Source organism: Athene noctua, chromosome Z (genome assembly GCF_965140245.1).
Source record: "Athene noctua chromosome Z, bAthNoc1.hap1.1, whole genome shotgun sequence".
In the NCBI taxonomy this organism is placed as follows: domain Eukaryota; kingdom Metazoa; phylum Chordata; class Aves; order Strigiformes; family Strigidae; genus Athene; species Athene noctua.
In genome coordinates, this window is record NC_134077.1 from 52,988,208 (window position 1) to 53,012,589 (window position 24,382).

At 38.7% G+C, this 24,382-nt stretch overlaps 1 protein-coding gene across 1 annotated transcript; it reads right to left on the reverse strand.

Moving 5' to 3' along the window:
• Positions 1 to 98: 98 nt before the first annotated feature.
• Positions 99 to 24,382, reverse strand: HABP4 (hyaluronan binding protein 4). Its single transcript, XM_074933067.1, has 8 exons — positions 24,018 to 24,382; positions 14,411 to 14,558; positions 13,366 to 13,527; positions 13,102 to 13,173; positions 11,262 to 11,345; positions 3,621 to 3,789; positions 1,695 to 1,868; positions 99 to 619 (listed from the first exon to the last, which is right to left on the reverse strand). Exons 1-8 carry the CDS (start codon positions 24,298 to 24,300, stop codon positions 563 to 565), a joined length of 1,149 nt encoding a protein of 382 aa, XP_074789168.1. The 5' UTR covers positions 24,301 to 24,382; the 3' UTR covers positions 99 to 562.

Genomic DNA, 24,382 nt, shown 5'->3' on the forward strand with positions numbered 1-24,382 from the left:
GGGTTTTTTTTTTGTTGGTTTGGGGTTTTTTTGAGACTACATCCAAATATCAGAAGCTTCAATCTGCTACTCTGACTCATGAAAGTAAACACCTCAAACCCAAACCAATGGACACTTTATTTGCCAAACTCTGTGACTGAGTGAAATACACAACTTCAAAGAGACAGAGAAAGCAGCTTTCAAGAGTGCAGCTAAATACAGTCTCAATTGCAGACCATATTGTGCATATTTAAATTTCACCATGGTATCATGGAGAATTTGATATAAACTCTATATACACATTTAAACACTGTACTCTTGAACTTCATTTGAAGACTTGTAGTGAAGTACTGTGCGCCTTCATACAGAATTTCAAACACAGAGGCAGATACTGGAACCTGTGACAGGATCCCAGCCCACTGGTACCTCCAGAACCCAACTCCATTAGAGGGCTGCAATCATTCCACACCAAAACCCAAACAACCTTTCCAGTAGAAACAAACTTCATCCGCACCAGCATAAAACTGGTCTCTTCACAGATACACAAAAGCTACTTTGAGATACCACCATTCATGATGGTTCTTCAAACTAAAGCTGGAAAATCCTCAGGATCATCAGGGTTTGGAGCAACAAGCTGCACCTGCAAAGTAAGAAAAGAAGCTTTATAAAAATTAATGCATTTCAGAAGCTTCTGATAGCTATGCATATGTATTTTACCCTGAAAAGGGTTCATTAGTCTATTCAATGGTTTGTATCCATCAGTATCACAGAAAAGCTAAGCATTTGTCTCAGAAGTTATGATTACTATCATTTCTTCAGTGTGAACATATTTATAATGCTGATCTACTGCCTGGGGAGGACCAGATCACAAGTTCCATAGACCAAAGTGAAGAAAAAAAGTAAAGACATCTCACTCAAAATACTGTCTGTTTTTAGAAGCAGCATGATTATCTTTTTACGTTCTAAGGCTACTGCACATGTTAGATAGTGGTTTTAAACTCTGCTCTGTTATGACAAAAAGCCTCTTTCAAACAGATGAAACAAACGAATCAAATCACTTCTGTATCATTCTGTAAGTTCCTCACCTTAAAGTATTTTACTCATACTAGACAGAAGTAAACTGAGACCTTCAGTTAGTACGAAGAATAAAGCTGTCATTTTTCAGTGCACAAATGCCTTTTTTTTTTTTTAAAGAAAAAGGTCAGTGGAAGGGTTTTTTTTATTGATTATATTGAACACTTGTATCATTATGTAGGATGCTGTAGGATTATGTCTTCATTGGTAGGATCCCAGATTTACTGATCTCACTCTTGGTAATCAAAGTACTCTACTACACTGAAATTTTTTGTAAGGGATACAAACCTTTAGTCATTTTAATTATTTCCCAATTTATATGAAAACTCATTGCAGAAACAAGTCTTCATTGCATCCTTTCCTTTAGTTACCATTACAGCAATTAATAACCAGACCTTCTGAAATGTATGTGTTAAGAAGGGTAAGCCTGAACCAGTATTTAATTTTAAGTAACATGGTATGGGTCAGCAACTTAGAATAACCAGGTCAACTTACTATGAGGCAGGAATTAGAAACAAGCCTGTCATTATGGAAACAAATAATTCCACATGAAAGAAGGCAGGACACACACCCCCTCCCAACAAGCAAAAAAAAAAATAAATCTCCAAGAAAACAACAACAAAACCCATGAAAACTATTACCGCTACTTCTGGTTGTGGTCCTGCCTTTTCAACTCGTCTGCCACAACCACCGCGTGCTCCTCTTGATCCACGGCCAGGGCGTGAAAGACTCCCAAAATTAATATCCAGCTGAGATGTTATGTCATTCACTGGTCTTCGAAAGACATGAGAGTCATCTTCAAAGTCTTTCTGCAACTAAAAAGAGGATCTGATTAAAGCCGACAGCTTCCACGTACAGCCTTCTCCCCTCCATGATACATACACACATGCACACTTGTATTACAGACTAAGAAGCAGATAAATGAAAATTACATCCAGAATAGAAGACAGGCCTTAACTAGCGCAGGGTTTTAACAGAGGTGAGGCAATTGCAGCTTCCCAGATGCCTGGGATAGTTCTTTGTTGGCTTAGAGAGTCCTGGCAACAAAGTCTTCTGTACCAGTTCTGTAACACTGAAGAGGTTTTTCAGAAATCCTACCCATGAGGTTTTCTAAGAGACCAGAGAATAAGGCTTAAGCTACTTATTTCTATAATTATCTTCAAGTAATGGCTAAAAGGCCGTAGTAAAGCACAGTATTTGACCACTAATGGATCTATCAGTCTATTTGTCTGCAGCTATGAGATTACTGTTGTTTTAACTCTGTGCATTCCTAAGACTATTTCCCATCATAATTTTAATGTGCACTGTAGTAATGATAACATATACATAAACTCACCCCATGGAGTAATGAATCACTTATTTTATTCAATGTCTAACACAGGGATTTGTCTTGTCCATGTCACACAGATCCTGTACATCCTATTTTATGTTCATTTTGACAAGGCCCCTTGACACTGCCAGCCAAGAAACTTCACAGGCAAAAAGAACAGAAACCACCATATACTGTTCACACACTTGCATACTCTCTTCAGAGGTTGTGAAACATTTTTCCCACCCCACCACCATCCCCCTCAGAGAAAGAAGAGGGGATAACAGTAACTGTGACCACCAAAAGCCATGCTAAAAAGGGCACAGGTCACTTCAGTATTAGTGTCTGTCCCTGGAAGAGCTCAGTAATCTAAAACTATTAAGGCTTAAAAAGCTGCAAGTTTTGACGTTAATATTATAACCAGACAAAGGATAATATGTGTATTCATAAGTGCATATGGACTTTAAGGATGAGAATTCCATCATGCCAGACTACAAATATATGAACATACTTCTGTTGTGCCCAAAATCTGAAATCTAAGTAAGCAACTTGTCATGTAGTTGTAAATAATCTGTGAAAGAAACCTCCCCTCCCCAATTATATCAACTGGCAGTTCTCCCTGAAGTGTCAATCCCAGTGATATCATGGAATAAAAATTGGGGAAAAGGAGGGGAAAAAAGCACATTACCACAGAACAAGCTCTTGAGAGTTACTATTAAGAAGCAGGACCCTAAAACTGAAAAAAAACCACCCAAACATATATTTCAAGAGCACAATGAAAGCTGGGATCCAGCACAGATGAGAAATAGGACACTTAGCATCCAGACTAACAGATGACAAAACCCAAATTTAATACATACATGCAAGTGTATACTCGCAAGTAAGCTAAATAGGATTCAAAGTTAGGATAAGAAGTTTTTAGTAAACCAAAGTTTCTCTAGCAGCATTACCAGGGATCTACATAAGTGGCAGCAGCAAGAACACAAGTTTTATGTTGTTGAGATTGAGCCATGAGGTGTAACAACTTGATATATTAGGTGTTTGCATACAAAATAGGGGTGATGATCTGAGAGAAGAAAATGAACAGACGGTATGTTTAAAGCAAGTTTTGGGGCACATATGTCATTACAGTAACAGATCTTAGATACTGATTTCTAATATGTTCAGATTATAGTGAAACTAGTAGAGAAAGAATAGAGACAGTTTCCTAACACTGGGCATAAAGCAGAGTTTACAGAATTCCTGAGGCAATGCTTACATCATCACTATATTTTGACTTGTGAATCACCACTGCTTTGGAAGGAACAGTGGATTCTGGCTTCCGGATGTTGAATTCAGGCTTTGGTCGATTCTGTTGCTGAAGATTTTTCCACTCATCTAAGGTCATTTCTTGAACTACTTCTTCCATTGGCTCTCCTTCAGCAACTCTAAAGGTTTATAGTTGTAAAGTAAAAACCATTAAAAAGACATGCCAGGATGAACAAGAACACTAATCTCTAAAGTAAGGATACTAAACAAAACATTTGGAATGTTTCTCACCAAATTACTCTTCTCAATTTCACTTACTCCCCACAGTAACTTGATGTGCAAGTTTTACATTAATCTAAGTTGGAAAATATACTTATGGCCCATTGAACTTAGTTGTATGAACAAATGCAGTCTCCAGCCTCCTGTAGTAAATTCTGGTATTTATCCAGTCTCACTGTAAATTCCAGCACTTCAGATTCTAGACAAAACCAGGCTGTGTTTTGATCTGGCATATTCTTAACCCTACTGTTTAAAAGTGGATCAACTCCTAGCAAATACAGCCATAATAAAAAAAACAGAGCAAGAAGTTTTAAAACAACCTAATTGCATGTTTTATTGACTCATACTGCAGGATGACAATATGAGACAGATTCATGTTTCAGTGTAGCTTTCAGTCAAAAAGACATGATGATCACACCATGGGATCTTCTAGGTAATTATTAACATTTCCTTTGTTAATTTCACAAGATGCTTCTTTGATTTCTTTTGTCAGATATAGTAGCACACAAGGAGACAGTATTTACCACCATACAAAACCAGATTAGTCCTAGCCCAGTTTTAATTTGTCACAAAGTGCAATAATGATGGTATGTTCAGGGAGAACATATGGAGTACATCAGAGTTTGCCTTGCATATTTTTGAACTGTAAAGACAGAGTCTGAGGCTTTACGTCTGCATTCATAAGACAAGATACATAAGACAAAACTAAACCTTCACTCATCACTGCATGACTGATCTTCTGCCACTTTTCTGATGCTGACCAAGACTGCTGACTTGTCCAGGATCAGCAGCTACTAGACTACACTACAGGTGTACTTTTAGTGAAATTTGCAGAGAGCTATTCCTTACTAAGCAGTATCACATGCAGGGAGCACAACTCACTTCATCACCATATTTGTTTGCTGCAGAAACAAGTCAGGTACCAGGAACTACAGGAAAACTTGCACTGATTGCTTCCAGACACTTGAAAAACCATTTATCTCTTCTCCCACACAAAACAGTTATGCATCACAATAGCAGTCAAACTTGGTTAAGTATTTCCCCAACACTGATTTAAAAAATAAACCCCTTTCAATAAGTCCCTTCTGATGGAAGAACTATGAATTTGTTCTTTTCCACTCAATCACAGTTCCAAGTTTTCTTTTACAAAATGCTGATGATTTTTCCAATGGAAATACACAGTTGATTAGATGCAAGTTGGAAATTTATCGTGGAAAGATGCAGAATCAAAAGACAGTCAGTGAACTGCACATTTTGGGGTTTTTTGTACAAACAGTCCATCAAAACACACACATTTGCTGGGAGTGTTCTGTATGTTTAGAACTAGCATATGTATAGGAACAGGCCTGTTAGATCTCTTCCTCCTATATCTTCCTCCTTGATCTTGCAGAGAAGCATTCTGTTTCTTGCCAGTCAAAATTATACAGTATTTTCCTAAAGCAACCAGTATATGACAGGTAGAAGCAGAACTGAACAGTAAGACAGCCCTTAATTTTGGATCTAGGATGAATACAGTTTTAAATGCACTTCACAGAAAAATAAAAAAATTATGCAAATCCTGTACTGTATGCCTACACTCTGATATGCCTTCATGCCCTGTTATTTTGAAAATTCAGCTAGATCAACCAGAAATTAAATGTTAAAAGACTGGTAAGCAGCTTGAAGTTCCAAACTAATTAAGGATATTTGAAACTATATTAGAAGGACTGTTAAGAAAAAAAAAATTAATGAGTATACTGCTTTAAATAAAAAGGATACTAGTGAAAGATGCAACTTCTTCTGAAAAAACAACAGATAATGTTTCATGGATAAGAGCATTAAGAACCAACTGCACCCCAAACATTTCAATTTGTCATCCTCAAGGGCAAGAAGCCAGACAATTTTTGATCAATTATCTGAAGTTTCAGTATTGGGAATAGGTGTTGGAAAAACAAGACTAGCTGCAAGCACCCAGAGGAAGAAGAAAAAAAAAAAAAAAGAGAATGTAAACTAATAAAAAGGGTCTCTATTAAATTGGTTAATCTCTTCCTAAACAACCACCTCAGGACAGATTCAGTAAATTGTTGATCTGAACTTTAGGAAGTCTTTTGCCCTCCTCTCCCATTAAGTTTTCACCACGTTAGGGAGACACTATTTCAGTCCTTGGCAAGAGCTGTAGAAGGATAGCAGAACTGGTTGCAACAAGTACTTGAGAAGTAGCTATCAATCTCTCAAGTCTGCAAAAGTAGAATAAGCATCTGAGTGGGGCTTTAAGGCCAGCTCTGTACAGTTATCTGCAGGTAATATATAATACATTTACTGCATTTTCTATGGCACAACAATTGCAAAAGAAAAGGGCAATTGTGCAGGTGTTCAGGAATGCTGAAGGATTGACCAGTGGTATAAGATGCTACAGCAACTGAGTGATTTGAAAACAATCAAAACAACCACCACCAGGTAGTCCCAAGGACATGCAGGAATATGTACTTCCAGGCAAAAAGCACGAGCCATCCATATACAGAAAGAACCACTAGCAAAGCAGAAGCTCTGAAGGGAGTGACCCCAACCCCCCAAAATGTGTAAGAGTATTGCAGGTAACCCAAGATGTCAATGCTGGTGAGGTGGAACAAGGTCTTAACTGAGTAATGTCTTCTACATCAGAACAAGTAGAAAGTACAGAATAGAACTGCAAGACAGATATTAGGTCTAAACTACATGATCTACACAGGAAAGGAGAAAGAAAAGGCGGGGCAAAAAAAGGAGAAAGAAAAGGCGGGGCAAAAAAAGGAGAAAGAAAAGGCGGGGCAAAAAAAGGAGAAAGAAAAGGCGGGGCAAAAAAAGGAGAAAGAAAAGGCGGGGCAAAAAAAGGAGAAAGAAAAGGCGGGGCAAAAAAAGGAGAAAGAAAAGGCGGGGCAAAGCCTCTAGCAGGGCAGGAAAAAAGAGCATAAAGAAAACTTTGCATATCTGTGATGCTTATTCAAGACACTCAGGAGAAAAAAAAAAAAAAACACACACAGTAGTTTCTGTTTTCTGTGTATTGGAAAGACCATCAAGTGACATTGAAAAGCCTATCAGTAGAGGACATTAAAATTAACCAGACAGGAATAAGAAGCGGCACAGGTATGCTGGTCATGCCTTGGCCCAGCAAGACCCCTTTCAGATCTAAATTTCTATCATCATAAGACAACACGAGGACATTTCACTACACAGCAACTTGACCTCAGAAAAGCAATCACAGATACTGCTTTGAAAAGTACACATCTATCAAAAACAACCACCTGCCTGTCCTAAAGGAAATACTAGTGGATTTACACTGCAAATGTTTGGTTTTTCAACTGCAAAGTACAGTGTGATTTTTACTTCAAAGTATGGTTTCAACTAGGTTTTCAACTACTGCTAGGTTATTAGCAGTACAAACTTGTTTTAGGATGGCAGCTCCCAAGGGGAAACACCTCCCATTACTGAAGCACAGCAGCAGGAACCTGCGTATCACATTTTGACAAAGACTTGGCTGTAGCAGGTTATTTCAGGCACCAAGCCTGCATGGAAGTGCACTCTATGCACTACTTTCTACTTTCTAACCTTATGCATTTTGGGTATTGCTTGGTGGGCATTTTCATTAATCAGGTTAATAAGCTCCTTGGCACACCAACCACCATGCTTACAAAATACTGCCAGACAGCTAAGCACAGCCTCTGGACACAAACAAACTGAATTCACAATGCAAGTACATACCAAAACACCAAATGGGAGCCTTCAGTAATGGTTCCTACCGCTTCAGTGTTTTCAATGGATGATCATAACCCTCTAAGTCACACCTTGTTTACTGTGCGTACCTTTCTTGTGGGAACTGCTCTGCATGAACACATTAATATGCAGAAATGCAAATGGAAAATAATGTAATTCAGCTCACTTGTTTGGCTGATTATTTTAATATTATTAAAATAATAATAGAGGGCTTTTTTCAGATCAGCTTTTGTATTATTCAGCAGCACAAAGCAAATGCTTATTCAGCTTGTATCAAGAAATCAATGACATGAATTTTTCAGTTATTATTTACAGGAGCATTACCACCAGTTATAACAAAATTAAAAGTTAAACAAGGTAAGACTAAGCGACAACTGTATGCATTAATTATAGAAGAAAAACACTGAACCAAACACTTAAGATCTGGCTTGGTCTATGGATAGCTTTAAGTCACTACTGGGAAAAAAACAAACAAAACCAAACCAGAGAGGTAAATACCTCAGTGAGCTTGAAGACAACTTTTGAAAGCTTCCTATTAAGTAGCCAGAAGAATACATAGCTCCATGAAAAAGGAATAAAGCCCTGTGTGAAGAAATGGAAGGAAATCCCACAGAATAAATACTAACTCTGCAAATACCTTCAATAGGAATTGATCTAACTGTGTCATCCTGAATAAAAAGAAAAATCCATTCATTTGAATTACCACTCAACAGAAGCATGTTACATGGTTCAGACTGTGAAGACAAGTTCAATAGAAAGCAGCTGTGAGGAAATTTTATCCTTTTTATTTGCAGGAAAACAACTATTAGCATGCAGTTTGGGATGCTATAAACAGAGATAGATATTGTTGATACACTCAAGGAAATTTGGAGACATGGAAAGAAATAATTTATATTAGAGAAGTATTAGAGAAACTCTTGTCCTGCAATACTTTTCAAATGGAAGTTCAAGGACAGCAATGTTGACACAGTCCCCGAGACAAGACCCCATGAGTTACAGAAGCCTACAGAAGTCTTTCCAGAGTTGCACTGAAATTATCCAGTACCATGCCAGAAAGCTATACAGTATCTCCACACAGACAGATTATTCCCAGTTTCCAGAAATACTTTTTTCATTTTAATGTAAACAGCTACAACAGATACCCTGGTTTTGGCTGGGGTAAAGTTAATTTCCTTCCTACTAGCTCATACAGTGCTGTGTTTTGGATTTAGTGTGAGAATAATGTTGATAACACACTGATGTTTTAGTAGTTGCTAAGTAGTGCTTATCCTAAGCTAAAGGCTTTTCACTTTCCCATGCTTTGCCAAAGAGGAGATGCACAAGAAGCTGAGAGGGAGCATAGCCAGGACAGCTGGCCCAAACTAGCCAAAGGGATATTCTGTACTATAGGATGTCATGCTCCATATAGATACTAGGGAGAGTTGGCCAGGTGGGGCAAATCACTGCTGCGGCACTGGTCAGCAGGTGGTAAGCAATTGCATTGTGCATCACTTGTCTCTTCTTGGGCATTATTTCTCTCTTCGCTATATTCATTTTCATTACAATTATTATTTATTATTGTTGTTATATTTTATTCTGTTTTAGTTATTAAACTGTTCTTATCTCAATCCATGAGTTTTACTTTTCTACAATTCTCCTCCTCACCCCACTGGGAGCCAGGAGTGAGTGGCTGCACAGTGCTTAGTTGCTGACTGGACTTAAACCACCACAACAGGAACGAGAATGAGAGAAGAAATAAACCCAAGTTTTCCGTCTCTTCCCCAGTACAAGCATACAACAGCAGTAAGCAGTAGAAAAGACATGGATTCCTTGGAGTCGCTGCATGTAAGAGTCAGAATGAGAACAATCCTAGCAGTAGCTTAAACAAACACACACTCCTACACCCAACAATACTGAAGCTGTAGCAAAAGCAGAAGGTAGCCTAGCTAGAATCTTTTGCTGGTTTATGTTACCTGTCAGAACACAGGAGCTCTGGAGAGCAGGGGCAGCCTAAGCATACAAGACCTTAAAATACATCCTGAAGTCTGAAAACCATACCCCACCAGCTTTTGCTTTTAAATATTAAAAGAACAACAAAAATAATTCCACCTTGTTAAGGCATATGCCATACAGCCATCCCTAATTACCTAGGCACTATTCCCATAATACATAAAGTCATCAAGATGACACTACCCCTAAAGGTAAGTGCAATGAGGTGTATGTAATCCGTATTTTGGATACAGACCTGCTAGTCCTCGGGACACTGAAAAGAGTACACAATGAAGAATTTTGTACTTGTAGGTTACTTGCATTTTTGAGTCTTACAGGTTTCAGTGGACTATTCCTAAATGAAGTTTTTTATAAAAACAAAAAGGAGCTTCCAGAAAGGCTCACAGTCCGACTGAATATCTAGTGATCTCTAAGAAAGGGGAAAGAATTAAAGACAACTGGCAGATTCTATGAGATGCCTTTGCCACTACATATACTTCTCATGCTTTACACTCTACTGACGTCAGGAGACATTTACAGAGCTTGAATTGGAGTAGAAACAACTAAAAACAAGTAAAGGTACCAGGAGCTGACAAAAAAGCTGAATAACTATTCTCATATTTAGTGCATTTTTGCACTAAACAGTGCATTTTTGACAGTTTATCTACACTACCTATCTGGTCTAAGTTAGTTTAGAAAGAGTTTTCTGGAAATCCGATTGTAGTGATTCAATTTCAGAGACTGATTTCCCCATGTATACCCACATCTAGCTATATTAAAAGCTAGTTTAAAATTAAAAGAATCAAAACTGTATCAACTCAGCTTCTTACAGGGTTATACAACTGAACATATAAAACAGGTTTTGTAGCCTAGCCAGCTTTATGATTAAGAAATGAATGAAGGCCACTAGTAACTGGAGCTGCATCAGTACGTAAAAAAGGCTTCGCAGCAACAGAAGGCTGATATATTACACTGACCCTCTTCCACCCATCAGGAGATGCTATAAGCTATTTCATTATTCCTTAAAGTATTTTACTTGGACAAGATTGTCCAGTTACTTTTTCTTAAGACAGTGTTTATTTGCTGTGAAGTAAATTCTCACTGGACACTGATCAGAATGAAAGCTAGAAGACAAGGGGCAGATTTGTCTCTGTTTCCCTGCTTCTGAGGTTCACTGCAATACTATTTCCAGCAAGGTTTTCAAGTTCTACAGAGGCTCTTAATGAATAGATGACAACTGCCTGGTATTAGTGACTGATGAATACTGAGTCAGAGAATCTTATCTTGGTGTATTTTAATTGTTTGTACCATTGCATAGGCACCTTGAATACCTTTTTCTCAGAGAACTTCAAAAAGCAAGGCAGTTTTTAAAAATTAGCCAATTAAAAAAGGTAAGAGACAATAGGTAGTTCCTCCTTAAATTATCACAAACCGTAGGAATGTAAGCATAACTGGACAACTAAATGCAATCTGCAGCCATATAAGCCAAGCTTTAGTCAGAATTAAGGATGCATTTCCTTGACTCACAAATACAGGCAAAGCTTTTCTACTTTTAAGTCCATGCTCTAGCAAAACTTCACAGTTCACATTTCAGATATGCCTTCCCAATACAAGTATATCAGTAACAGTCAATTGTTTTCTTTGTATTTAGAAAGAAAATATTTCAGTCAGACTATACTTGTTCAGAGGCTCTCCTTCAGATGACCGTGGCTTCTCAGATGTTTCTGCAGTCTCTTCCATTGGAGCAGTCTGTTCCATCCCACTAAAACAGTAAACAGAAAAAACAAAGTCTTTATGGGTCACACTGGGAAAAGCCTTGCATATCAATACATCACTTTTTCCCAGAATTCCTAGGGAGGGGAAAAAAACAGAACAACCTCTAGGAACATAAACAGAAAGTAGATCTACTAAGTAGCTAGTTGAGTAACTAACAATGAGAAGTATTAAGAAAATCCAACTTCTATGTACTTTTAATCAAAATAAGTAAAAAGTATGCATGAAAATAAAATAACTCAATTGTGAATACTAATACCAGTACTTAGTTACAATGTATCACTGATGTCTGAACATGCCCTTTTGTTTCTTTTCAACTATTCAAATGGTAAAATTCATACTCCAAGTTAATATTTTCTGTAACACAGACATTAGTTCACTGTCAAGTGGGAGCAGTAGCATACTTTCATTCTACTGGTAGGCATACATGTTTAAAATTAACACCTTCTGGCTTTGATGCATCATTGAGCACAATTAAGGCACTGACATGCTTTTAGAATTGTTTAGACAACTCCAGTTTAAGTCACTTCTAACACACACACACCCCACATCACAGGAAAGCATTAATATCTCATGTTTATACATAAGTTCTGATGCTACTGAACTAGAAAAATTTAACTAGCAAGAATAAATATAAAGAATCTTAAATTTCTTTTATTTTATGAAGTTCACACAACCTTCCCTGACATCATAGAGACTACTTCTGTGCTTTTGGTCAGCTAGTTTTGTGCTATCAGCTCACAACTGTGTTAACCTAGCTGATCCTCTCTTTTCAAAAGCTACAGTACCTAACCAATCTTTTAGTATTAAATATTGTAGAAGATAAGTTCGTACAACCTTTCAGAAGAACTTGAATATCAGGCCCCAAAATTATTATGCATCAGTGATGTATTTTTCAACCTTTTAGTCAGACTGCCTGAATCCACAATCTAAATTTAAAAAAAATTATTTTAAAAACAATTTTGTGAATGAAACTGTGTCCAAAGATGTTTGCTGTAAGTTCAAAGCACTGCCTTTTCTCTGTCCTTTATCAGCCTTCAATTAAAGAGTTCTAGATGTATATGAGAACAAAAGCTACCAGAAAGAGTAGCATATTGCTAGGTGCAAAGAATGAACAAAAACAGACATTTCCAGTGAGCTTTTTTCAAATTGAATAGAAAACAGTAAGAAAAATACAGAAATGAACAGAAAATTCCCAATTTTCTTTTATCTAACTTACCATTAATAAGCTATCACATTCTATTACTGATCCTCCCGTGAGCTTTAAAATGTATTTCAGTGGTAGAGTCAGCTAAATATTACTTCCAGAGCCACACTGAAATCACATTACAGCTTTGTAATTTAGAAATGATCCATAAAACTTGAGAATAGACTGGACTTTAAGCCCACTGAGAGTTTCAATCTTTTAATCGGCATTTTCTAACAACGCCATTAAATGCCAGAGTCCCACCTACTTGACTATTGGAAAAAGTCATAAATTATTTCAGTTAAAAGACAACTTGGCCCAAGTCAAAAGATTTTGGCAGTCTTAATTAAAGAAACAACACCGTGCCTTTGATACAATTTCATCCCACCAACATGAAGGAGACTAGTTCAGAAAACTGTAAAGCTACATTCACCACAACAATTAATAGAAAGCAATTATAAAGCTAAAAATGGACATGAAACTGATGAACAGAAAATTGTGATCTAAGGTGGGTCATGGAAAATCATGATCTGTGGTGGGCGCAATGATAATATTTTACCTTGTATTATCTTTAACTGTTTCCCAGTTGAAAGCTCCACCTCCACCTTTTTTGTCATCTGCTTTCATTCCTCTAAAGATAGAAACAGAGTTCTGTTAGTTCAAGAGCTTTTTTTCATTAGGATCTCAGACTAAAACCAGTATTGACTTTTTGCCAGCCTACCTGGATATAGAAAAAGGGAACAGAATACTTAGGAGACACTACTGCAGTGCTGACAATTTTTTACTTGTACACCAAGTAAGAAGCAGCCCACAGAACACTTACGTTTTAACATTCCCACTTTGTCTTTCAAACTCCTGTTTTCCTCTTTGGTCAAAGCCATCGAAACTTCTATTTATTCCACTACCTCTTCCTCTACCTCGGATTCTACCTCTTCCTCCACCACGACCTCTTATTGGCCTTTCACGGTCTAATCTTTCAATTGGCCTAAAAAGAAGATTTCTAGTGAGATTTTTGTTCCTACAAAACAGTTAACAAGGAGAAAAAAAAATCCATGTGGTTGTATTTGTGCAACTGTGAGACATCAGTATGAGAGCTACTGTACAATTTTTAGAGTGCATCTTTACACAGCACACAGTACAGTTTTAGTTTTGTCATTAAAAACAGACATAAACTGAACTCAGGTGAATTATTAAAGATAACAGGAATAGAAAGTTCAGCTGTTTATTGATAATACTAAAAACATTAAATAAGACATTATAAAACTATCAAATCTTCAGCAACTTTATCAGGCAATAGCTCCACTGTCTAAACCCAGATTTATATGCAACTGCTAAAAATTTCAGGGAACTTGTTAAATACCAACTATTGTGATGTAAAGTAAGAACAACTTCAAATGTTAAAGGTTTATTGTGGAATTTTCTAGTGCTTATAAAGAAAGCAAAATTGATATGCATTCACTGACCAAGCAGTAAACAGTATGATAAACATTTCAGCTTGAACAGTAAAATTCATTCAACTTGGAACCTGCACCACATGTCCTGCAAAGCTTGGTAGGCAAGCTCAGAAATGAACATTTATGTTCCAGACTAGGGATTACATTTTCAGATCTTTACACTTTTCGGTTTTGTCTTATATATTTCTACCATTTAACAGAACTGCTCCAAACCAATCTGTGAGGAAGCTGAAAGTACAGCTCTGATGGGCATGAACTAAGTTTTCTTGCAACAAATGTACATGCAAATAGTGCAACCACACCTTCAATTGATGTCTGGCTCCTAGATCTGCCTTAAGAAGATTAAGTCTTTTCCTTCCCACCCCTGTGCAGATCCTCCACTAGGCACCTTACTTCTCCCTGTATGACACATACCTTTCCACTGTGAATTCCACTTGTCTTTCTGTCTCATAGGAATGGTATTCCCTGAAAGCTGGTCTCCAGTCAGTTTTGTCTTGTTTCACCTCTGCTTCTCTGTTATTGAATCCTTGCTGTTCTCCCCGTTTAGGTGCTCGCTTCTGGCCTACACAAACACACAGATACAGGTTACTAACAGTTTCATAACAAGCTGAATTGCAGTTACCAAACTACTGACTGAAATGAGTTGATTACAGTCTTCTGATTTACCCTCTCCACTCCCAAGTCCACCAAAATACTAAAAGCAATTAATGTTGCCAGACACTGTGTATTTTAAAGGCATTTACTTACTTTCCCTTCTGCACTGATGAACCAGCCCTCAGGCAAAAACGCTATGGGTGTTGACACAGCTCTGACATTTCCAGAAAAGACAGGCTGAAGAAAAATCTCATTTCACTCACACTAAGTTACAGAAATCAAGAATAAAAACTGTTTCTCTCATGGTTTCTCAGAGATCTTCCTAGTGTGCTACAGGACAAGGCAGAGAAGCTTCAGTGGAAAACATGAATTGCAAGATGACTTCAGGAGCATTTAAAGTGAGTGAAAGAGAAGGCCTGTTAAAGACAGGTGTTAGTTGTTGATCATTAGACAACACACCTCCTGCCTGATGAGCTGAATTTAGAAGTATGAGCCTGCACCTCTACTTTAAGCTCAGAGCTATGGTATCCAACAACCAGAAGAGGGTCACCTCCTATTATTGTTCTATGGAGAAGAGGACCATTCACCAACACTACAAGTCACTAAGTTTAAGTGACAGAAACCCAAGCAGTAAGCACAAAGGCTTCCACACTAATAATTGATTCTACAATGTCAACACATTCCAAGATAAAATGTATTTAAGCTTTTCTGGAGTTTGCTCAGCCACTGTCAGGGTTAAGGAAGAGCAGGTTGGGTAAGGTGAATGCAGAGAAATGGTGTATTTATAGGAGAGAATAAACAGAGGTTATCCACTCAACTCATACACAATCTATCATAAGAATAAAGTTCATTATGTGCTTCCTTCCCCATTTTCCCAAATTCTGTGCTTTATTTAGGACAAAGTTTTCCAGAAGCAAGCCTTTTGTCTGCTAGGCCCCTATACTTACACTATTTGCTGAAAAAGGTATTGGTTTAAGTCAGTCAGTCTCAGAACTAAAGAAACACTCTTCTCAGACCAACAAAACTGAGATACTCTTTCCACAAGTAGCAGCCTTGCAATGCTGAGGGAGTCACTGAACACAGGTTAGTGGACAAATGACAGTCCTGGCTACTATGCCTCTCTCGCTAGCACATAAAGGGAAAAAAGCCTATCCTATGTCACAGTATTAAGATATAAATTAATTCATAGCTCCACAGAAATGCTCATATAAGATGATCTCTGATCAAAGCTTAGGTGGCAAGCATGAAGTCTGTAACAAGTTCTTTAAAAAGAAAACTTCAAAGAACTATCCACTCAGTGAATAAGGTAGAAGAGTGGTAAATAAAGCTTTTTATTATCTAGCAATGACAGTCATATCTGTAAACAGAAGATAGTTGTACTTCTGTTGCAGAAGCAACCCTAGCTCTGGTTTTCTTTAAACTACAAACCACTTGACATAGTGTATTCCACTAATTTTCTGTTTTCAGGGTTTGGAGTTGCTTGATCATTAAAGCAGCAAGTATATTTGTGTCCCAAAAATTATGATGGAATCTCTGGATAAAGGACAACTTTTGAAATCAGTTTCTGAGTAAGCTTTTCAAACAAGGATGCTTTAATAAAAAGCAAAATTATAAAGAATACAGAATTGACATGCTGCTGGGAAACATGTCCATTCTATGTACATCTCAACTACACCACCAATTATACAAATGTTAATTCCAAACCTTGCTGTGGAAAAAGTGACTGCTTATTTCTGACCTAATTTTTACTTTGTTTGGATCTGGATGTGCAACTGCAATACAAGAGTGCATTTTAATTTATTTTTGGGCCTCTCACTGGCTATCAAAAACATCAGTTATTCTAAACAGAGTAACTTGGCAAGAATGCAGTAGTCAGAGCCCACCTTCTCCGCATACTTAGAATTATCTTCAATGTCACCTTAAGATTCAAAGAGCTCCTTAGAACTAATAAAGTAATGGCAAAAAAAAATGAAGATGCGAAAGTCATTTTAAAAAGATGGTCTCTGCTTTTAGTACTTAAAAGTACTTCAAAACAAGTCTTCCTGACAGATATGCCAGTGTATTACTTATCACTAGCACTGACCATGCTAGACAAAACAGCTCTACATTGATTTCAGTGCAAAGCTATCTCACTTCGATGCTAACAATTACTGCAGCTGGATTTTTAAGTACTAGAAAGATTATTTGTGGCACTTATTACCTGTATAAAAATATTTTAAAATGGTTTGTCATACATGCAGCAGTGGATTAAAAACATATGCTACACTACACCTCTCTAATAAAATAAGTCACCCTCAGGGCAGAAGCTTGTGACCTGTTTGTGTATCAGTTAAAATACCAGCACATCTTTCAGCTCTGTATATAAAGGCAAACTAACTAAACTGGACCTTGGCACCAGTGATAGCATAAGTTATCTGATTTTAATCCTCTGCCATATGTCTGTCCCAACACAGGCTCATTTTTATTTAAGGAGCTGAAGGGCCACCTACCCGTTGAAAAAAAAAAAAAAAAAAAAAAAAAAAGAAGCCAAAACAAACCACCACAATCTTGTGTAGCACAGCCATAATAGCTTTTACTTATAAAGAACTGGGGTATAGTTTGACTGTTCATTAACTACATCTCCAAGTACACCCCAATTTTGTCTGCTTAATTGTATATACAGACTGGTATGCAGCTTTTTTTCAAAACCACAAAAAAAGCTCTGGAGTTTTGTGGATTATTTACCTGAGGTCTTACAAATAAATATCATGCTGAAAACCTACTAACCAAGTTTAGACTCTTAAGGTGGTTTTCCTGTGTTTTAGTTGCCCACTATTCCACACCTTACCACTGCTTCCCCAGGAGGTTACTGCAGCAGCCCAGTCTGTTGGTTGTCTGTCACTTTACTTTCTAAACTGAGGAATCAGAAGAGAAATCTGATGCTTAAACTGTTTCAATAGACACAGCTTTTTTTTTTTTTTTCCAGAAGCAGCAGCTGAGCTATTATTAGAAAGAAGTCTGTCAACACTAAAATTACCAGGTACTAGAACTAGAAGTTGCTAAAGAGAAAAAGCCCAGTTCTACAAGCCCTTGTTAAAACTCTAATCATACAAAGCTAATGTACTTAAGTGGATTTGACCTTCCTCACTTTAGTACTTTACTACCAGTATTAGTTTTGTTTATGCTGCAGCATTTAGATAGGAAGACTTTCTAGAAAAGTGTTTTTAGTATGCATGTATCACAGAACTTGCAACCGGGAAAGCAGAAATTGTATTTTTAAGACCTGCATTGCCTGATTTGCTATGTATTAACAGATGGATTTAAAACAACACAGCAAAATCTAGCTGCCTTTTGAGCATTGCTGTTTAGTTCTCACCAAGTTTCTCTATCCATATATTTTGCTTGGAAAGAGATTGTTTTCTAGGTTTTGTGGCTCTTCACTGGCCCCCACTGAGACAGTGTGCTCTTTTTTTTAAAAAAAAATAAATTTTTAGTTCTAAGGGAAAAAAACAGTTCTGTGCAGCAAACCTTGATTTTAGACGGGCACCACAAGGAGCCCAGCTTGCAAATGCTGTCAGTAACTAAAAGTTAAAGCAGAAATCTTGCTCCATTTCCTGCATTCCCTTATGTAAGGAGCATGGCAGGTGAAGGTGGCAGCTGGCATGCAATTCACAGTCTAAGGGAGGTTACTGCTGCCAAGAGCACCAAAACACTGTATTGACCTGAAATCCAGCTGACAACACTGCATCATAGTGTTTTATGATTTCTCACAAGCCTGAGACCAACTCATCTCACCAAAATAGGTGGCGTTCAAATCCAGTGAGACAATTTCATCCATACTGCATTTCCACAAATGCAGTCTGGGATGAAGTGTCAAATTAAGAACATTCCTATTTTGCCCAAGTAGCACACACAGGAACAGAGCAAAGGCAACTTCTGTGTAGTTTTGATTCAGTTAAGATGAACATTAGAGCACCTATAGTACCTGGATGAAAGACTCATGTATCTTACAGCATGTATCTGAAGAAAGGAAAAAAACCAACAACAAAATACTTTCCACCTGGCAATCTACCCTTAGTGGTTTTCTAAATCAGAGACTATTAAACATTGATTTATGGAGGACAGATCCACAGATGGGTTGCCATGTCTTCATCCGGACTCCTGCCTGAATAGATATATGCTTTGATATATCAACATCACCCTAGAGCAAGGGCCACAGCTCAATTATATTCCCTGTAGAAAAAACATTCTTTCTCCTTATTTCATAAAATCCGTCTGAAATTATATCCCTTTATTTCTGTAAAATAAGAACCAATAAATATTCTTCACCTTCTCCAAGCCTCATCTGCACTTACATATACATTCCTTTTGTATCCTCAGACATCCCCCCTCAAAACAAAAAACTTAATCTACATTTCTCCCAATACATGAACATTTCTGCAAGTTTCATCATGCATGTCACTCTAGTGTGCTTTTTCTAGTTTTAACATCTTTGAGGTGGCCAAAAGAGCAGACACACTTCAAGACATGGGAAGGTAAGGTTACTTCAAAGGCATAAGAATGTCTTTTCTGTTTTCCTTGCTACTGCTACTTCAGTAATTCCCAACACTGCTTCTCTCCTAGACGGCAACTGGAAATAGACCTGCTGTTCTATTCTTAACAGTCCCAATGACTCCAAACTCTCTTTCCTAAACCATAATAGTTTGAGTTAGAAATATCTTCCATGTTGCTATATAGCTGGAAACAACTGCCCCCCACCTCGATCCATGTTCTCCCATACGTATTACTTTACACTTATTGATAGTTAGTTTCCTCTGTCGTTTTACAGCTGCTTTACAGAATGTAATTTGTATCACTGCACTGCAACTCTTCTGGGTTAAATAACATTGTACCACCAAACTTGAGTTATTTATCTTTTAGCACAGACCTCCCACACATGCACAAAATAAAAAAATTTAAACTAGGCTTAAAATTTTTCATTCTGAACAAGATTCAACAGCATTTTAGATGTTAAAAAAAAAAAGACCATAGCAGCACAATCATTGGTCCTAGGTTCAAATCTCTCCTTCCACTTATTCAAAGAAACCCTTCTCTGCTTTCAGCTTAACAGCTCATTTCTAAAATGAAAAAAAATCTGAGCTTCAAGAAACAATTTAATGGGAGTTCAGAAGTACAAAAGCCAAACAGGAATACTGTTCCAGTTGGTCTGGAATAAGGGCAAGTGGAGAAATTGTGGTATAATGCAAGGATCTCTGTTATTAATTACGGTTACATGCAAAGACACTATTTCATTAGCACTTCAGTAACACAATAATACCTATACAAGGACAACCAATCTTCCTTTACAATAAAGCTGCTTAACTGGAAATAGTAAAAGGCAGTTCACACTCTCAGGGACTTATTTCAGAGTACAGCAGATTTAAGTCTGCACAAACAACCTTATTTCCTCCCCTCTTTGCGTGTGTGTATCCATGTGATTTTAATTCCAAACTTCAGGCGATTAATTTTGTGAATTAAAGCATGGCTAATTGCATGATTTTCAGAATACCACCACAGTATCCCAAAATACAAAAAAAAAAAAAAAAAAAAAGACTTCAGCTATTGCATGCAACACACTAAAGAAACATTCATGGAGTTACTCTATTCTGTGGTATCTTGTTTCCATGTGTGCCAGTACTCAATTACTAAATTGTCTGCTGCAGCTTTCCTCTAGACAATCCCTATGACTATGCAGCTGGGAGAATGATATGGGAATAAATTATTTAAAAATAAGAAAATTTCAGTCAGAATAAAATTCCCCAGAAAGATTCTGTGCCATGTTAACTTAAAACTGTAGCTAAAACCCCAAACACATAGTATTCAGGAACTACATCTAAATGTTATGTGAGTCATCAAATGTACATGAAAGAAGAAAACCTTTTAGAGGTATTAGCAACAAAGGTTTAGAGATTTCAACAGAACAGAGCTTATTACTGCATGATCAACAAATTTAATTTGCCTGGGCTGGTAAAGAATGCAAGCTCTGCAATGGGGCCTTTTGAATAAAGAGCTGGCAAACGCAATTTGGCCACTGTGCTAAGAATGAACTGAGTTAATGTTAAGTGATACAATTATAAGAGCTGTAATACCTACAAACAGCCTTCACCCAAATTCTCAGCATACAGTCTAAAAATCAAAGTAAGACAGACAGTAAAAAATAAAAGATACATCATTAAGGTCAGAAGTGTAGGTTTTTATAGACTATGAAATAGGAGTCTATTTTCTACTTAAACAGTCTCCTTACAGCATCAATTCATAATAAATATTTTGGAATCTAAATGCCGAAGTACTGAATTATATGGCAAAGTCCTCTTGGGAGGTTTGTTTCAAATTGAAAACATCCAGAAATTCTGTAAAAACTCCTCTGGAAAAGGCAGTGAAGAACTAAATAAAGAAATGTCCACTTACATAACTTTGTGAGTAAATCTTCCACTCTAACACCAAAACATAGCACCAAAAGAAGTCTCTCAGACTGCTGTAAGACTTCTTATATACTGCAGGATCAAAGTACTAGGCTTTCTTCAAGTCTTTCTGAAGGTGAAGACTATTTTGTTCAGATTTAATATGCTCAAGAAACAACACATAATACAGCACAACAATAATAAAGCAAAAATCGTGAAACTTTTAAGGAGACTTTTTGTAACCCAAACAAGCAAAACACCCTAGTAATTGGACAAAACAGTCTGGATGGGGTCCAAGGGAGGGCTATGATCAAAGGGCTGGAGAGCCTACCCTGTAAGGAAAGACTGAAGGAGGTGGGTCTCCTCTTTCTGCAAAAGAGAAGGCTCAGTGGGGGCCACATCACAGAGCTACAAAGAGGATAGAGGCTCTCACTTCACAAGGAGCCACATGGAGAAGACAAGGGGCAACAGGTACAATTTGCAACAGGGAAGGTTTCACCTTAGTATCAGAAAGAAACAACCGTCATTCACTGGAACAACCTCTCCAGGGACATGGTGGAGTATCTGTCACTGGGAGGTTTTCAAGATGCAACTGGACAGGGCACTAGATGATCTCTTCTAGGCTGGCCTTTTCCAGGAAAGATTGGACCAGACAGTCCTTCAAGGTCCCTTCCAACCTGGGCTGTTCTGTGATGATTCAATGAACACTAGTACAATGAAGACTGGATTTTGTCATTTCAACTGCAATACCAGAATCTGATTCAGCTGTTCAGAGGGCTCTAGATGCTTATTTATGGTGTTTAATTCCTAATCAGTGAAATTAAATCAGAGAGTTATGCCCAAAATCCAGGGGGGGGAAAAAAAAAATACTTAGACTGGAAACAAAATATTTTGTGGTTTGGTGTTTTGGGTTTGGTTTTTTGGTTTTGGGTTTGGTTTTTTTTTTTTAATACAAGTTTAGTCATTAGTTTCACAACCAGGGTGATCTCTGTCCTTCAGAGCAGACTTGCAAAGAAGAAGCATGCAGACAGGGCCAAGTCTCAACTCTCTGCCCTGATTTAGAACCCTGGGCACTATACATTTACAGTCCTTACTTCACAACAAGCCCCTTAAGATATAAACATACAGCACACACAAAATCCAGGATGGCCACTTCCTTTAAAGATGGAAGTACAGCAATTTCAGAGCAAATAACTCTTAAGATAGATGTTAATTCACTTTCACAAAGGCTACTATAAGCCATCAGTCTTTTCTTCATTTTAAATTAGCAGGAAATTAAAACAAAGTGCACATGCCTGCTGCATCTAGATGACAAATCAAGTTTCTTAATATCAAGGTAGCAGCAAATAGTCAAAGACACTCCACTGGGTCACTGTGTATTACCACAGAATTGCACTCTGAACCTGTACGTTTAAGATACTTATAGACAAATAGAATGTAAATTATGCTCTTCACAAAATTCCACACTCCTGATAGGTTACCGATAACCATGCATTCCTGTTCAAGAACTTCTTCATCAAAACTTAAGGCTCTGCTGTTCACTGAACAGGCTCATTTGACTTCTGCTGATAATGACAGCTAAGTATCATTTAAATAAAATAAGCCTGTTACTACGGTGCATATTGGTCCTACAGGCAGAGATCTCCAACAAAGTCACACAACAACCACAAAGGGACAGTGACAACTTGTTAAAATAATCCTCTACAAAGATGCTCATTGACTGGTGAATATTTCACACTGAAAGATTCTCTGCTCCCTGAGGCTGGATAATCACTGTTGGAGCAGTGTAAGACTGCAAGTCTAAGCAATAGAATTGGTAGCACTGTCAACAACTTGATAAGCAAGAATCCCAATTCAAAAGGTCGCACCTTTTTCTAGGGCATTGAAACACACAGTTCAGTTACTGTTAATTTGACAGGACCTTTTACTACAGGAAGAAATTAATATCTTAAAAATAGTTAATGTGTTAAGCTTCATTGCCTGCTGCAGAAGAATGAGAATTTACAACTCAAGAGGCTAAGATCTGGATCTTCTGCATAGAGATTCTCAATACTGGAAACCATCAGTCAGCTCTCAGATACTTACAATACTGAATCCAGCAACCTGAAGCTCAACACCAGGTAAATATTAACAATCAGACTAACAAAAACGCCTACAAATGCAAGGAGCTATATAGCCCAGCAAAGCCTTCTGCTGCCAAGAGGACTGGCTTCCTATTCCCTCAAGCAGCATTTTCCATCAAAACCCAGCAGCTGCCAAGAAACCTAGACCATGCCTGAACACTCTACTAAAGAGTTCACCCAGCAAACGAGTTTTTATTCGAAGCTGGACATCAGTGCAAGCTTAAGAAAAACTAAGCACAGATCCCCATGCACATTATAACCCTGAAGAAGCTGAAGTGCCACATAACTCAGAGGTACCAAGAAAACATCTAACGCCAGGCTGACAAGCGATGAAAAGCATAGGCAGGGACGCTAAACCAGCACGAAAACGTCAGATGCTGCACTGGAAGAGTTAAAGCTCTTCTATTTCTTTCTTAGGACTATTTCTTAAGTTTTCATTCACGCGTGCAGAGGCCCGTTTCCCCTCGGAAGCCTTACGCGTCGGGCGCGGGAGCTCCGCGAGACCGCGTCGGGAGCGTGCCCAAGCACGGCCACCCGGAGTGACGCGACGGTTATTATCCGCTTGTCCAAGGGGACTTCCAGGTGAGCATTAGCCACGGCCAAAATACAGCAAGCTGGGTTTTCTCAGCCCGGCTTTGAGGCCGCCACCGGCCAGCGGCTGCACGCCACGCCACGGCTGCCAAGAGGCAGGGCAAGCGCGGAGCCAGCGCCGCGACACGCCGCGCTGCGGGTCCCGGGCTGCCCGCACCGCCGCCGGGACCTCGCTCCTTCGGAAAACCGGCTGCCGGGCCGCTCGCCCCTCGGGACCGCCCGCCCGCCCCGAGCCGCTGCCCCCGGCGCCCTCTGAGGCGCTCCCGCCCCGCCGAGGAGGCGCCGCCGGCTTACCGGGCTGCGGCAGCGCCCTGAGCGCGGGAGGACTCCTGGGCTGCTTACGCTCCTTCTGGGACCCCCTCTTGCAGCCGCCCGCCCTGCCTCCAAGACCGGCTCTCCTGGCGGCCGCCGCCTCATCGCGCTTCTTGCGCTGCTGCTGGCGGTGCTCGGCCTCGCGCAGGATGTCGAAAGGGTCCGACTCGTCGTCCAGGAGGTGATAGAAGCGGTTGGCGACGGCGCAGCTGAAGCTCTCCTGCATGACGGCAGCCACCTGGCTGCCCACCGCCCCCTTCATCATCTTCGCGGACGGCTCCCCTGCACCCCGCGCTGCAGCGGTGGCGGCGGTCCCGGGGCGGCCGCTGCGCAGGGCTGAACCAACG

What these genes read in the sequence shown, in the direction of transcription:
- HABP4 (XM_074933067.1), bottom strand. Translation starts at nt 24,300, where the DNA reads ATGATGAAGGGGGCGGTGGGCAGCCAGGTGGCTGCCGTCATGCAGGAG. An exon ending in GTGGAATTCACAGTGGAAAG is followed by an intron (nt 13,528 to 14,410) that starts GTATGTGTCATA and finishes TCTTCTTTTTAG; the next exon opens with GCCAATTGAAAGATTAGACC. An exon ending in AGTCAAAATATAGTGATGAT is followed by an intron (nt 1,869 to 3,620) that starts GTAAGCATTGCC and finishes TCCTCTTTTTAG; the next exon opens with TTGCAGAAAGACTTTGAAGA.